General features: G+C 38.7%; 1 protein-coding gene across 9 annotated transcripts in view; it reads right to left on the bottom strand.

Annotated features, from left to right (window-relative positions):
- The window catches only part of plekha7b (pleckstrin homology domain containing, family A member 7b), a 59,559-nt gene that overhangs the window by 45,157 nt on the left and 690 nt on the right, over nt 1–13,712 (bottom strand). The window contains exon 1 of one of the 9 annotated variants that reach the window (XM_017405357.3): nt 7,163–7,327. The exons of 6 other annotated variants lie outside the window; for them this stretch is intronic. In XM_017405357.3, the coding sequence (XP_017260846.1) occupies nt 7,163–7,290 (128 nt within the window). In that variant the 5' untranslated portion in view covers nt 7,291–7,327. Of the gene's footprint in view, nt 1–994; nt 1,611–3,923; nt 4,046–7,162; nt 7,328–13,712 lie in introns of those variants that run through there. 2 more of the 9 variants (XM_017405391.3, XM_017405379.3) reach the window with 2 other exon arrangements.

The raw sequence follows: 13,712 nt of genomic DNA, 5'->3' as shown, positions 1-13,712 counted from the left end.
TGGTTTCATGTTAAAGCATAATTAAAATATACACACTTAACCAACAAGCAGAAAAAAATAAATAAGTTGTGATTTCAAGAAGCAGAAGATTTGGCCAACTAAGACAATCATTTTGATGGATGAAAAAAGTTTAATTTAACATCTCTGAAAACTTAACAGTTTACTTTGAAGTCAACAGCATAAACAAGATCCAGACGCAGTCTACCAAAACATGTAAAACTGCAATATGCAGAAGATGTGGCTATGGGTGTGTGAGTCTGCAAATATAACCAGTATTTCTGTGGGTGTGTCTGTGTGTGTGTGGGCAGAGGAGGTGGGCCTGATTAGCAAAAACTTTCAAATGCAATCCCATGTAAAGAAGTAGATTCCTTTGAAAAGTGCATCACTGAATCAGTCAGATTGAAGAAAACTTAACATCAATGCAAGCATATGAGTTTATCTTAAATAAAACAGTTTTACACGTGTTGCTTTTCTATGCAAAAATGTATGTAAAGTCTGAGATGCAGGTGTTTGTAAAGATGTACATTCCTTTGAAAAGTGTTTCACAGAACCAAGTCAGATGTAGAAAAGACTGCATCAAGCCTCTGCAACAGTCTTGTTAGCCTATAGCTGCATCCCACAGTGACCGTATATGATAACCTTAGAGATCAGTTCTGCTTACATCAACACACAGATCAGTGTCCTGGGATCATGAGCCACTGCAGTGAGCATCTCTGCTCTCATTCTTGTGCTCACTGATGGCTGAGGAAACACTCGCATAAACTCTGCACAGGCAAGTCAGAGATTTGTAAAGAATAAAAAAACAATCGCCACAAAAACAGATGACATTGTCACCATGCATTCTCCTTCCTGCACACACACTTTCTAAAGCCACTTAATGGCATGCAGTCCAGAGCACTTTATATCCTGCAGCAGCGCTAGCAGACACACCTCTTCAGCAGCTTGTACCACTACAATCGAACATACGTGCTAAAGGAGGGGCTGTAATACACACCTGTGAGTTGTCCCGTACAGTGGTCGCCTCTTGTAAGGGGTGTGTGAGCTTGATTTTCCTGGTTGGCCCGGCATGTTTGCGGCAGGTCTGTTATTTGCTGTGCTCGTCTCTGTGATGCCTGTGTGTGTGTGTACTTCTCCCAGCTGGTAGTGCTGCTGTTGCTGACGTCCTCTGCTGAGCGCTGTGGCGTCAATTCATTCAAAACATCCCCTTTCCCGCCTCTGCTGTGTCGAACTGCTTAGAGGGTGCTAAAAATACACGCGATCGGTCCACTGTCTTTGAAACTGCTACACACTTGAGATTAGAGTTTTAAGGCCACTCAACATCAATAAATCATGAAAGAGGCTCCAGAGCAACTTAAGTAAACTATCAGTAGTCTTAAAAAAAATCAAGTCTTTCTCAGTCTCTGCCTGGAATTATGCTCTTTCTTTCCTCACCTCTAATCTTCTAATGAATGCATCCCTCAGAGGAGCTCTGCTGTGTGTGCACCTCCCTGAACTGGACACTCTCCCTGCTCCAATCCCTCTGCAGTCATGCAGGAAATCCATAGCAGAGAAGTGGAGAATAAGGAAGGAAAGGAGGAGAGAAAGAAGGAGAGGGAAGGATGAAATAATGAATGAACAAAAAAAACTGACAAAGAAACAAATGAACAAATGAATAAAAGGAAAGAAAAAACAAACAAATGAACAAAGATAAGAGGGAAGAAGGGAAGATAAAAGGCAGGAAGAAAACAGAAAAAGGAGGACCAGGAAGGAGAAGGAAGGGACAAAGGGAGGAAGGAACAAAGTAATGAAAGAAAGAAGAAAAACAAATAAAAGAATAGAAGGAAGGAAGGAACAAAAAGGAAGATGGAGAAGAAACAAAGAAAGGAAGAATAGAGCACACAAAGGAACAAACTCAGCAAGGAAGAAAGAAAGACATGAAAAAAGGAACTTTGTTTGCAAACCTTTGTAATGTTAGCAGTTAATATAGACAAACCAAATTACTTTTGAGAATATTATTGATTATATTTATATCTGAACAGTTTTACAAATAACAAAATAAACAAATGAAATTATAAATACTAAAATAATTTTTGTTTTGTTATTTTTAAAATTATCTTGATTTTAATGCAGCTCCTCCCATGTTTCTGGTTTACAATACAGTGCAGAACAACACTGTCCAAAAAGCTCCCAGTAAACAGCTTAAACAAGAAGTGCTGCCAGATGCATCCAGATGAGATGGAAGAGGGGGTGGGAGGGTGGGAGGGTGGNTGGGGGGGGGGAGTTGAAAGAAAAAATCTGGCAACATGAGAAATGGAAGTGAGGACTGGGCTATGGCCCAACAGCTGAAGAGACGGATGACTCTGCCATGCTACAAATGTCTCCTATCAGCTAATATAGGGAGTCATAGCACAGATGAAAAATGTTTTCTGCACCAGCTAAGGACTGAGGAAGTTCAGATTAAACTGATAATACCTGCACCCACACACGTGCATGCATCACCATGCAACCGAAGCATCCAGCTGCCGTTGCCCTTAGCAGAGTTCCATCCTCTGCTGCTCTTCCTCATTCATCTACAGAGCACCCTACTTCACATCTCGTTAGCATACCACAGGAGTCACAGCCCTCATGCTGCAAGTAAAGACCTAATTGGTTCTGTGATGATGACAACATTCTGACAGATGTCTGGGCATAACTACCACCAGTGCCCATTTGAATTGTACATTAGTGCTCGCTTACAATTTGTTTCATTGGATGAAAAAACTGCAACATGAAATGCAATTTGAATGTTACACAGTGGCAAATAACATGTCCAGAACATAGTTACAAATGTTCTGCAGTAAAAAAAAATGCATATTTCCTTTATCTACAGTGCAGAGATTCACACAAAGATTGTTGAATGATGTTGCTGCCAGAGAGACAGACTGCCTGCTGCGGAGTAAGCAATATGTTCGCTCAATGTGTCAGTCCTTATTTGGAGATATTTTAGTGTTGACAGAAGAAAAAGTAAGCCAACAAGATGTCATGTATGTAAGCAAACGTTTAGTGAAGTGGAAATGGTCTTGAACGATGCAGTATTATCATTTGAAGCAAAAACTGCACAACCCTTGGGAGGTGGAACAACCCTGACAAGTGACAAAGAATTTCAGTGAACAAAGGACTAAATTAATAAAAGTTTCTCTGTTTTTCCTCTTATTGAGAAGTCCTTCTGTCATGGTAATTGTCAAAACTGGAAATGTTGAAATGGCCTGATGGAAAACTTCAATCCAAGGTAGGCAATATTATCTTCCAGGGTTTACATAGAGTGCCTTTTGTAACACCAGGTTCTTAATGGGTCATTTTCAACCATCTTAGATAAAATCTTTCATTAGGATACATGGCTGTGAGCTTGAATCAAAGGTTTGTGGTCATTCAGTGTGGCAGGATCACCAACAGCTGATTCTCACAACCAAAGATGACCTACGACAAACATCAAGGAGTGTCAGAATTTTCTGGGAAAGTTGTTCAGTATGACTGCTTTTTCCTTATATTTAATATCTAAATGTAATAATTAAAGCTTCAGCATCAGATGTTATTTTTTTATTGTTGGACTGATATCTATATTGGATCTTTGTGGTGTACTCGACTCTCCTGCAGCAAAAATTCATACAGTCCTGCATCTATTATATTATACTCAGGTCTACGTCAAGATTTTAGAATCTCGAGCTTGCACAGTGTGTCATGTACCAGTTGTTTATGAAGACCAGTAAATCACACAGTGTGAACCATTTGTAAACTGACACAGAACTGGTTAGCTTCTGTCTGTAAAGTACGCTTGGTGTTGCAACCATTTAACTGCTTTACCTCTGTTTTCTACCACCTTCATTCCATAGCTATCAGAAGTATGCATATTCGCAGTATGTCACTGAGAGTTGTGAAATTCATTCCTTTTGCATGCTGCTACTCACCAGTTAGTGAAGAAACTTGAAAAATAGGAAGTCCATTTCTCACTTATCCAGATCTATCCAGATCCCAAAGATAACAAAAAGGAGTGCTCCCTTCTTATTTCTTTCCGTTTGAAAAGAGGGAACCAGCAGGAGGGCTGTGCTTAAGAGGCCACAAAGAGGAGTTTCAGAAAGGAGTATATCTGCCGTTTCAGCCTTTTTCCTCTTCTCTTGATCACACAGTAACACTGTTAGAATTTACAAAATGCAGCTCTACCTATAGTCAGACTGAGGATTGATAAAGTGACAACACTCTGTTGTTCAAGCCGCTGCAAAGAGCCTGACAGAGGAAAAGAGAAATGTCCGACCACTGCCTCGAGCTACAACAGATGAGTTGTTATCATCTGGCTGCGTTGTCCAGAAAAGTACTGACCTTCGTCTCTGACTGCAACCGGAGACCTCATTCTCACCTCGACTCAACTTTATCAAATCCTATCCAGTCAGCCAGATGGAAAGGGGGAAGAAAGATGGAGAGAAAAGCTGAGTGGCGGCTCAAGCTGCTGCAGGGATGGCTCAATATTCCACAGACAGACGTATAGATAAGAGCAGAAGGCTGGATGAGGGTGGTGTAGGTCGATTCAATGGACAGCCAAGTCATCATTCACGCCTCACTCTTCCACTGTCATTGTTGTTACCCTGACTATCATATAACATATTCAAGATGCCAGCAGTAACACTATTGTCTCAGTAAACTCAACATGATGCCTGTCAGTTCATCCAGCTCAGACGTGCATCATCAGCAGATTTTTGTATGCTAATTCAGCTGCTGAGAGGGACCTGAATTAATGACATTTATCTATTCAGTGCATAACTTATGCAACAAATACATGAATGAGATTGAATGAACTGAGACTGAAATCATGAGAAAATATAATGTGAAGAACCTTAAATTAATTGATTCTGGAATTTAAGGTTGGGGTTATACAAATAAAATACGTATTTTTGACATGAAAGGTAAAGGGTGCAAAGATGCAAGGGAAAGACCGCTAAAACATATAGTGCAGAATGTAATATTTTTGTGAAAAAATAGAAAGAAATGATTAATTTGCAATGAAACTGTCAACTAAAAACTCAACAGCAATATCTAGTGGCTGAAGAAAGACAAAGCATTTTTATGCACAAGTCCACCACATTCCAGCGAGTCAAAGCAGCTACACTGTCAGGGAGCACCGCTTTTTAAGAAATGTGAAGATGTTAAAAGGACTAATATCACCCCAAAATATCAAACAGCTGTTGGAAGCTGTATCTAACCACAGTGACAAAGAGTTAATGAAGAAAAAAGAAGAACAACAAGAGATGAATCATGGATTTGAAACTAGTTTTTCATTTATGAACTGAAGAAAATAAAGTTGTACTGCTCTACAAGGAATAACACACAACTGTGTGGTCAGTATGTTCGATAAATGCTGCAGAGAGTAAAATTGCCTTGACCAACAGATCTACTCTGACTTGTATTGGCCACACTAGTGTGTATTCATTTATTTTATTCACACTCAATAATCCATTAATGAGGAAAGCAATGTTCTATCAAGTAATCTGCAGCAAGAAACATTTTTCAGCACTTATCCATTCAATTCCCTGCTGAACATACGCTTATTGAATTGTTAGCTCTTTAAGCCTCAGATAATATATCTATGAATTCCAGCATTTAGCCTTTAGGAGGATTTATTGGCAGAAATGCTGTATGGTATTTACATCTCTACTTTCATTAGTGCAGAATTGCATGAAAATTAAAACTGTTGTGTTTTAATTCCCTTTGAATGAGCTGTTTGTGTCTGCTGATGACTTAAGTTGTCTTCCTCACAGTCTATTGTTGCCTTTTCTTTAAAGTGACCCAGAATGAACAAACTAACTGCCTCTAAAACAGCATTGTCATGTTTTTCACTGCAAAGAAACTGCATGCATTGGGAATAGATGCACTGTGTATATGAACACAGAAGATCATCTTGTGATGAGAAATGAGTTTTAGCTGTTTTGGTCAAACTTTGAAAATACCATTATGCTTGATCTCGCGATCTTGCATGATCTGTCAGTTAAATACTGTGAATGACTCAACTGCAACTAAACAATATTTTAGCTTAAGATCTGTTCAAATTTACTGAGGTATTGCCATTTTTGTCACACAATGATGACTTTCTGAAAGTTAAACTAATTCAGTGCTTCATGAAATATTTTGTTAATGAGTTTATAACACAGAGGTCATGTGATTAGTTAGCTGCTGGAGTATAAGTTGGAGAAGTTATAGCCATTTTTGTGTTTGCTAAGTTTGATTTGCTGTATTGGCCGTCACAAATCCGGTTGACTCCAAAAGTTAATCAGTTGTAACTGTCAGCACAATGATTACTTTCTGAAAGCTTCATTAAAATCTGTTAGGTGGTTTATGAGATATTTTACCAGCACAGAGAAACAAACACATGCACAGACGAAAAGATAACGGCACTTTTGCCTTCAATGGTGAGGGATTATAATGTCTGGGCTAATATTATCCCTATTACGTTGAATTTTACATATCTATCCCATGTGGAGGAGTTGGACTAGGAAGGTATTTTTCTATTTTTCTTTTTTACTTAATAATTGTACTGTACTTTCTTTAAAAGTCTGAGCAGATTAAAATCTCATGTATTTTCATTGACAGGATTTTCACTCATACAACTCATGATCATCAGCTTTAAAGCAAACGGAATCTTTTGCCCACAGTAAAAACACTTCACAGAAAAGTTTCTGATCCACTCCCCACATGAATTTTCTCTTGTAAGCCAACATCCATCTTACACCTTTGTGGCAACAAACTAATCACTTTTCCTCCCATCCATCTGGACAGATAAAAGACACGTGGGACCTGCTTCTTTCTGCAGTGCCTTCAAACAGTCTGAGCAGAATGCGGCAAAAAGGAACTACTGTGCAAAATCTATCAAAAGAAGTGCAAATACACACTTTCCTTCATCCAGAGAGGCAGCTGAAATTACTCAGGCACTGAGCTTCGATCTTAACACATAAAAGTGAGGAATAACAATAGAAAACAATAAAAAAACGGACTTTTTGAATACATTTTATCTGGATTTCCTGTCAAGAGTTGAACTCTGGTTTGTTCACTACTACGTGAGACTATCACCATGCAGATTATAGTAACACTGATGCACACACTAACAATACACAAACACACAACCTAAATTTTCCTTTGTTAATGCCTTTAAAGGCGTTACCTTGTCTCAGTCTCCCTCTCTTCCATCTCCAAACTGTGGGGCTGCAGCTCAGCAGCCACCTCTGTGTGTTGATCAGCCAGCTCAGTCCCCAAGCCACGGGGCAGACAACTGCAGCAGCAGGACCCCATCCCAGCTCGGGCATCTCCCCTGCTCCGTTTCTGCTCTGACTGCTGCTGCTCCAGCTCTGAACTCTTAACCTGCCCAAACCATCTGAACGGAGAATGACTCAGTCCACATAATGTATGTCATCACACAGAGCACACAATGGCCCTGCAGCTCTTAATGTACTCATTCATTGCTGGTTTTTGGATTAAATATTGCACGTCCAAGAAATGCCTGATGGAAAGCTTCCCGTCTCCTCTGCAGCACAACCTTCCACTGTTAGAAGACACTAAATCTGCTCTTTGTTTTGTTGTTTTTCTTCCGTTCAATGCCTCAACCTCCAACTCTCTTTGAAGGCCTGGACAGTACAGCACATTATTTATTGTTTAAGTGTCCCGGGCCTCATAATAAGTCATTTTGGATGTGAAATTGACAACACAGCACTGTTTATAAACCTCTTTGACCTCGATGGAGGGTTCAGATTGCTTCACAAACAAGAAAGGAACACAGAGGAACAAAAGTGATGAATCAGAAGGAATTGTGACATAATACAAGGATATATTGATCAATAAATATCATTCAACTGAAGTGAGAAGACCTGCAACCCCATCAATAACATATCTATACTTTCTTGTCTTAAGATCAAGGTCAGTACTCCTGTACCTGTTGCCTTAAATTATGTCATCATGTACATTAATTATCCGTTTCATAATCAGTCTCATGTCTCTATGTGATCCTGTGATGGACTTGTGACCTGTCCAGGGTGTACTCCACCTCTCACACAGTGAGTGCTGGAGATAGGCACCAGCTCCCCACAACACAGAAAGGACAAGCAGGGAAAGTAAATGGATAAATAGATAATCAGTTCTCTTTGCAAAATAAAAAACCTATGAAAATGTTGGCACAATCTGCTGCTGGTGATGCAGCCAAACATCACATGGCACTTTTTAATGTTCAAATGCATTGAGCTCATTCACTTAGTATTAAACTACCAACACAATATGCATCGCAACAGCATGTGAACTGAACTGAATCATAAATGAATTAAATGATTAGGGTAAATTAAATTTTATGTAATAAGAAATGATTTGGACTGGTTTACTTTTTGAATAGCACCGTAAAATGACTTGGTTGGGAAATGGCACCATATTAATAAGCTGAATTAAATTAGTTTAAACAAATAAGTAAATAAATTGATGCTTTTTATAGAACAAATGCACAATAATTGTAGCCACGTGATACCCCACCATCACCCCACTTTCCTCCTACAGTGGAAATTAACGGTTTGCTCAAGGAACTGCTTCCATATGTTTGCCCAGTTGGTAACAACAGCCTGTTAGTAGTTAAAGCAGATACAAGCTCATATTTATGCCAAGAACCTGTGCCAATAAGACTGATCAAATGATATGACAAAGCAAGATTATTAATTAGTGAGTACACTTGAACACCTGCACAGTATAAATTTTTGATTAATATTTCCTTGCTGGAGCACGCACACGGAAAAGGTCATTGGTGTAATGGGAGCTTATAAGCTGAAACATCTGTGACAAAAACATCTGACATAACCTAACGACTTAACCAGTGCTACTGAAGCCAAACTATCTATAACATCTGAGCACATGTTGACTTTCTCAGACAATACAATGGATTTATAACTACAATTTATCATGTGAACACCTTAATCTTTTATTTCTGATTTGCTGATACAAAAGCTTTGTCCTGATTCTTCTATTGTTTCCTGCTTTTGGCAGAGGGGCATTGTATCATTGGTATTCAGTGATGTGTTGCACTTGTTTGTTTTTTCATTATTACCCGTGACATTTAACAAACATGAGGTTACCCATGTCAGTCCAACAGCATGCAAGGCTCGCCAACCATGTCTGATGCAAATTCAATATCAATGTCAGTAAATAACATTGTTAAGGTTCATGGATTAAAATTGAGGTCATATTTTGAGGTCTTCTCTGAGCATCGCTTGTTTCCAGATTTGGTATGTCTTTAGAAGGTGACTGGTACAACTTCCTCTTCTGGAAAAAAAAAAACACTGGACAGCTGCCTTTTTATTTCATCTTGAAGGAAATATGGACCATTTGGGAAAACAATGGAAAAAAAATGGTGCCTGTCAAGCAAAACTCTTAGATCTGCTGTGGTGAAGTTGTCTTGCACAGAATGGTGCTGCAAAAACACAAAAGAACTGTGCCTCACTGTTGTACTTAAAAGTTTAAACCAAATGTCAAAGCTACTGTTTGACACTAGAATATCATTTGCAAAGCACAGTAACGTATACCTAATATATTCTAAAATAATGCCACGTGAACTAATATACTGTTAAATATATTTTAGTTTTCTACGCTTAGAGCTGGCTTTAACCACATTACATATGGCAACATTATTGGGGGTTTTTTCCATAGCAATGAGGCATAAATTTCATGTGTTTGCAGAAAAAGAAAGCTTCATTAAGACGGCCTCAGGATAACTGGCCTAGAGGGATGTTTCACTTCTTTTACATCCCATTTAAAAAACCCTGCTTCAAAACTCCCTAAACATCTGATGGCTAATTAACTCCCGCTGTCCTGGTCAAAACAGTCAGCTATTTGAAAAATGCAAGCACAACCTGAATACATAATAAGCTGTGGGACAAAAGGAAGATAAACAGTCGTTAAAAATCTTGGGTAACCATGAAGTATTGACAGACATTTGCATCTGATGAGTAAATGAAGATGAGACGGGAGCTAGGTAAGCCCTTTTTTTTTGTGAAACTTGTGTTATTTCTGGTTTAGATATCTAACATTTTTACTGGATTGTCCCACAGTATATTGAGCTCGGTCAACAAGGTGAACTGTGCTCTCGGCAGGACATTGTTGTAGCTCAGTGGGGTCATGTGTTATAGAATTTCACATTTCTTGGTGAGTGCCAGTGATGTGGTGGAAAACAGACCTTTTTGAACTCAATTTGCCCAATATTCAGATGGTTATCCACTGCTATTTAAACACTTTCAATTAGGAATCTTAAAATATGGTGTCAGATATTGTTACAGCTACAAAAGGAGACTCGATGTAGCTGTATTAGAGGAATGTAAAGTATGTTTCACACGTCTCTTTTATCCCTAAACTTTGAGGATTGTTTTGTGCTCAATATACTGGTAATTTATATCAGCCAGAAAAAAAGACCCGAACAGACTGATTTCTACCACAGACCTCTTTTTGTGGTAACATTACTATTAATATTTGATATATCTTCTGAGATTAGCAACTGTTGACACAGTTTTATGCAATCTATTTCAATCTGATACCAAGTTTGTTTTCCTTTTACTAGTCTGTTAATCTATTTATGTCACTGTATCAAAGGAACTGTGAAATTAAGGTGCATGTTACACCCCTAAAACAATTATGCAATAATCTAAGACTTCAGAAAAAGACTTAAACACTGGTAACCATTAATCAGATAGCTACGCTCTGCAGTCAGCAGGCAGACCTACACCGAGGCCCAAGTAAAAGTGGGTTCAGCCCCAGCCAAAGTGACTGAACAATACATCCTTTGTCCTTCAGCTCCACTAAATTCCAACATCAACACACCACCAAATCTACCGGCTGTTGTCCCGGCAGCACCATGCGGACATTAGCACTTGAGTCTGTGGCTGCCTTCCTCCAGGACAGAGAAGTAATCGGACAGACATCATGTTTATATCAGACAACAGAAAGATGTTTTATGTGGGAAAACAGCAGAATAAATAAAACATTTTAAATGCTTACATACCAAATTATTTTCAGTTATTTTCAAAAAAATGTTACTCATTTTAAAAGACTGAATTTGGGCCAAGCAGACTTAGTCTTTTCCAATTATTCAAATAATAAAGAATGTGACTTTAATGTTAAATGATGTTAAGCTCAAATCAACTTTATCGTACTTTCACTGCCATTTTCTAAGTACCGCTAAAAATGGAAACGTATCTTGAGATCATTCTAACAAAAGCATGTCTTGTGCCAAAGCTATTAAGATATTCATGCAGCGTTGGCTGTTTTTAACATCTAATCTGCCAAACCAGCTCATGTTTTTAAGAACAGGGCAGTAATAAATTAACCCGGGCTGTGTGGCCAGTAAAGTGCTGTGGTAAAACAGCCAAGTGTTTAAAAGAGACAAAAATACTGCAGCTACTTTTACTACTAAACAAACTGTTGGTTATCTTTGGGGTTTGATTAAACTTTCTCTTGAGAGAATTATGACATTCTGATGTTCAGGTTTGTACAAAACCTAAAGATTTTGTTTGGATTAATATTTGACATTCTACTTAAAACAGTTTTTGTGTTCTCAGAACAGATGCACATTAAGTTTGTCTCAGTTGATGAATTAACAAACTAACCTCCTCAACTCTGAAAGTGTCTTTTCTATAAATTCTTGTTAAGATATTGAACAAATGCAGACATTTAAACTAAAAGAAATAAAGACCTCCACAATAAACGCAACACATTTTCACCCTAAAAAGCAAATGTATTGTCTTGTAAAACGATTTATATAAACACTAAATAGCTAGATTAAAATACTTACATTCACAAAACCAAATGTAAAGTGACATTTGAATGGACTAAACAGTACAAAATGGACCTGTTTTAGTTTCTTTGCTTACTTTTATCATGTGCTGTCAAAAGGTAAAGGCAGGTGAACAAAGTTTGACCAAAACGACTACAACTCCATCGTTTCTGAACACAAAATGATGTTTGTCTAAAACTCTGGCATGAAAGGCAACAGACAATATGCATTCCTTCAAGGAGTGACTTTAATTGCTTTTGTTTTGTTAGGGTTTTTTCTGCTGATTGATTTCAAAACTTCATCCATTCAAGTTCTTTACCCACTTTTCTGGATCACAGGGAGCTGGTGCCTATCTCCAGCAGTCACTGAGAGACGGGGGACACCCTGGACAGGTCACAAATCCATCACAGAGACACATAGAGACAAACAAGACAGAGAACCATTCACACTCTCACTCACACCTAGGGACAAATAACCTAACATAACATAACATAACATAACATGCATGCTTTTAGTCTGTGAAAGGAAACTGGAGTACCCAGAGAAAACCCACGGGTGCGCAGGAAGAACATATAAACTCCACACAGCCGGGATTCAAACCTGCAACCTTCTTGCTGTGAGGCAACAGCTCTAACCGCTGCGTCGCCATGCTCCATTTTCAAAGAAATACCCTCCAAAACAAAAGAGACAAGCAAAGAACAGCCAAAGCAGGATTCTTCTAGAAAGCCAAATGGGCCACAAGTACTGACCTATTTCAAAGTCCTGCCATTTAGGATGCCATATATCACCAAACTGCACATTTTCATTGTTCTCACTTTTCCAAAGAAAGCAAAAAAAGCACAAAGACTTCTTTATTCTATCAATAATATCTGTCAAGAACAACAACTTTATTGTCTGAAACTATTTAAAAAAAATGAAAGCATGACTTTCAAATAGTGTTAATGTGTACACAGTTTTATACCAGGTTTTGTACCTTTTTCTGCTTTCTCAAAATATAAACTGCTGTTTGTCACAATTAGCTGTGATCTTTAAAAAGACTGCAGGTTTGTGGATGTAAAGCTCCTCATGCAGGCCGTCTTTCTGGGACAAATGGGACAAACTATTGACAGGATTTAAACAAGCAATGCTGAAGGGAGAGTCACTGTGACTGACGGCGTTACACATTCTGTGCTGATGGTTTCACAGCATTGTAAAGCAGGATTTCTATCTGTTATTTTAAGCTTGGTTTATCTTCCAGAGTTCAGCATCTTTCTCTCCTTGCACCTGTGTCCTCATTTCCATCAGAAAACTTGTCCGCCCCCCCCCCCCAAAAAAAAAAGACATTATAACGCAATGCAGACGGAGGTGCAAACATGTTTGGATTTAGCCCCGTGAGAAAACAAAACAATGTTATTTATCAGTCTTGATGGTGCCTTTTACAACCAGAATCGTGGAATTCTAACGTGGGACTCGTGTGAAAATCTGGCAAAGAGAAACTCCATCGTGCTGCATGCGACTTTGAGAATTCTGTCCTCTCTGCTTCAATAATGCAATCACGCCATACATCTCTGTCACCACATGGTCACACCCCTCTCCTGCAACCTTTACAGTCTCTCATTCACTGCCACACACACTCACACACACACACACCAGGCTGCACACCTATCTAATGGAGAGTAGAGGTCCTGCATGGAGGATGTGAGGTGAATTTTAATAGCTTTCCTCCTGTCCTGCAAGGTTTTTGCCACTTTCTTTACACAGTGCAGACAGGCATGATTGGTCTCACCTATGCACTGAGATCCATGTGTGTTAATCCGAATGTTTTTGTATGTATTTTGTTTCTGTCATGTAGGTGTTTAGATAAACTAGTGTGTTTACAAAACCAATACAGAGCAAACATCAAGCAGAGTGACAAAATCCAGTCCACATAAAAAGCACCCTA

This window comes from Kryptolebias marmoratus, linkage group LG15 (assembly GCF_001649575.2).
Source record: "Kryptolebias marmoratus isolate JLee-2015 linkage group LG15, ASM164957v2, whole genome shotgun sequence".
Lineage (NCBI taxonomy): Eukaryota > Metazoa > Chordata > Actinopteri > Cyprinodontiformes > Rivulidae > Kryptolebias > Kryptolebias marmoratus.
The sequence above is the reverse complement of the archived record's forward strand: the minus strand, read 5'-3'. Positions and strand labels throughout refer to the sequence as shown.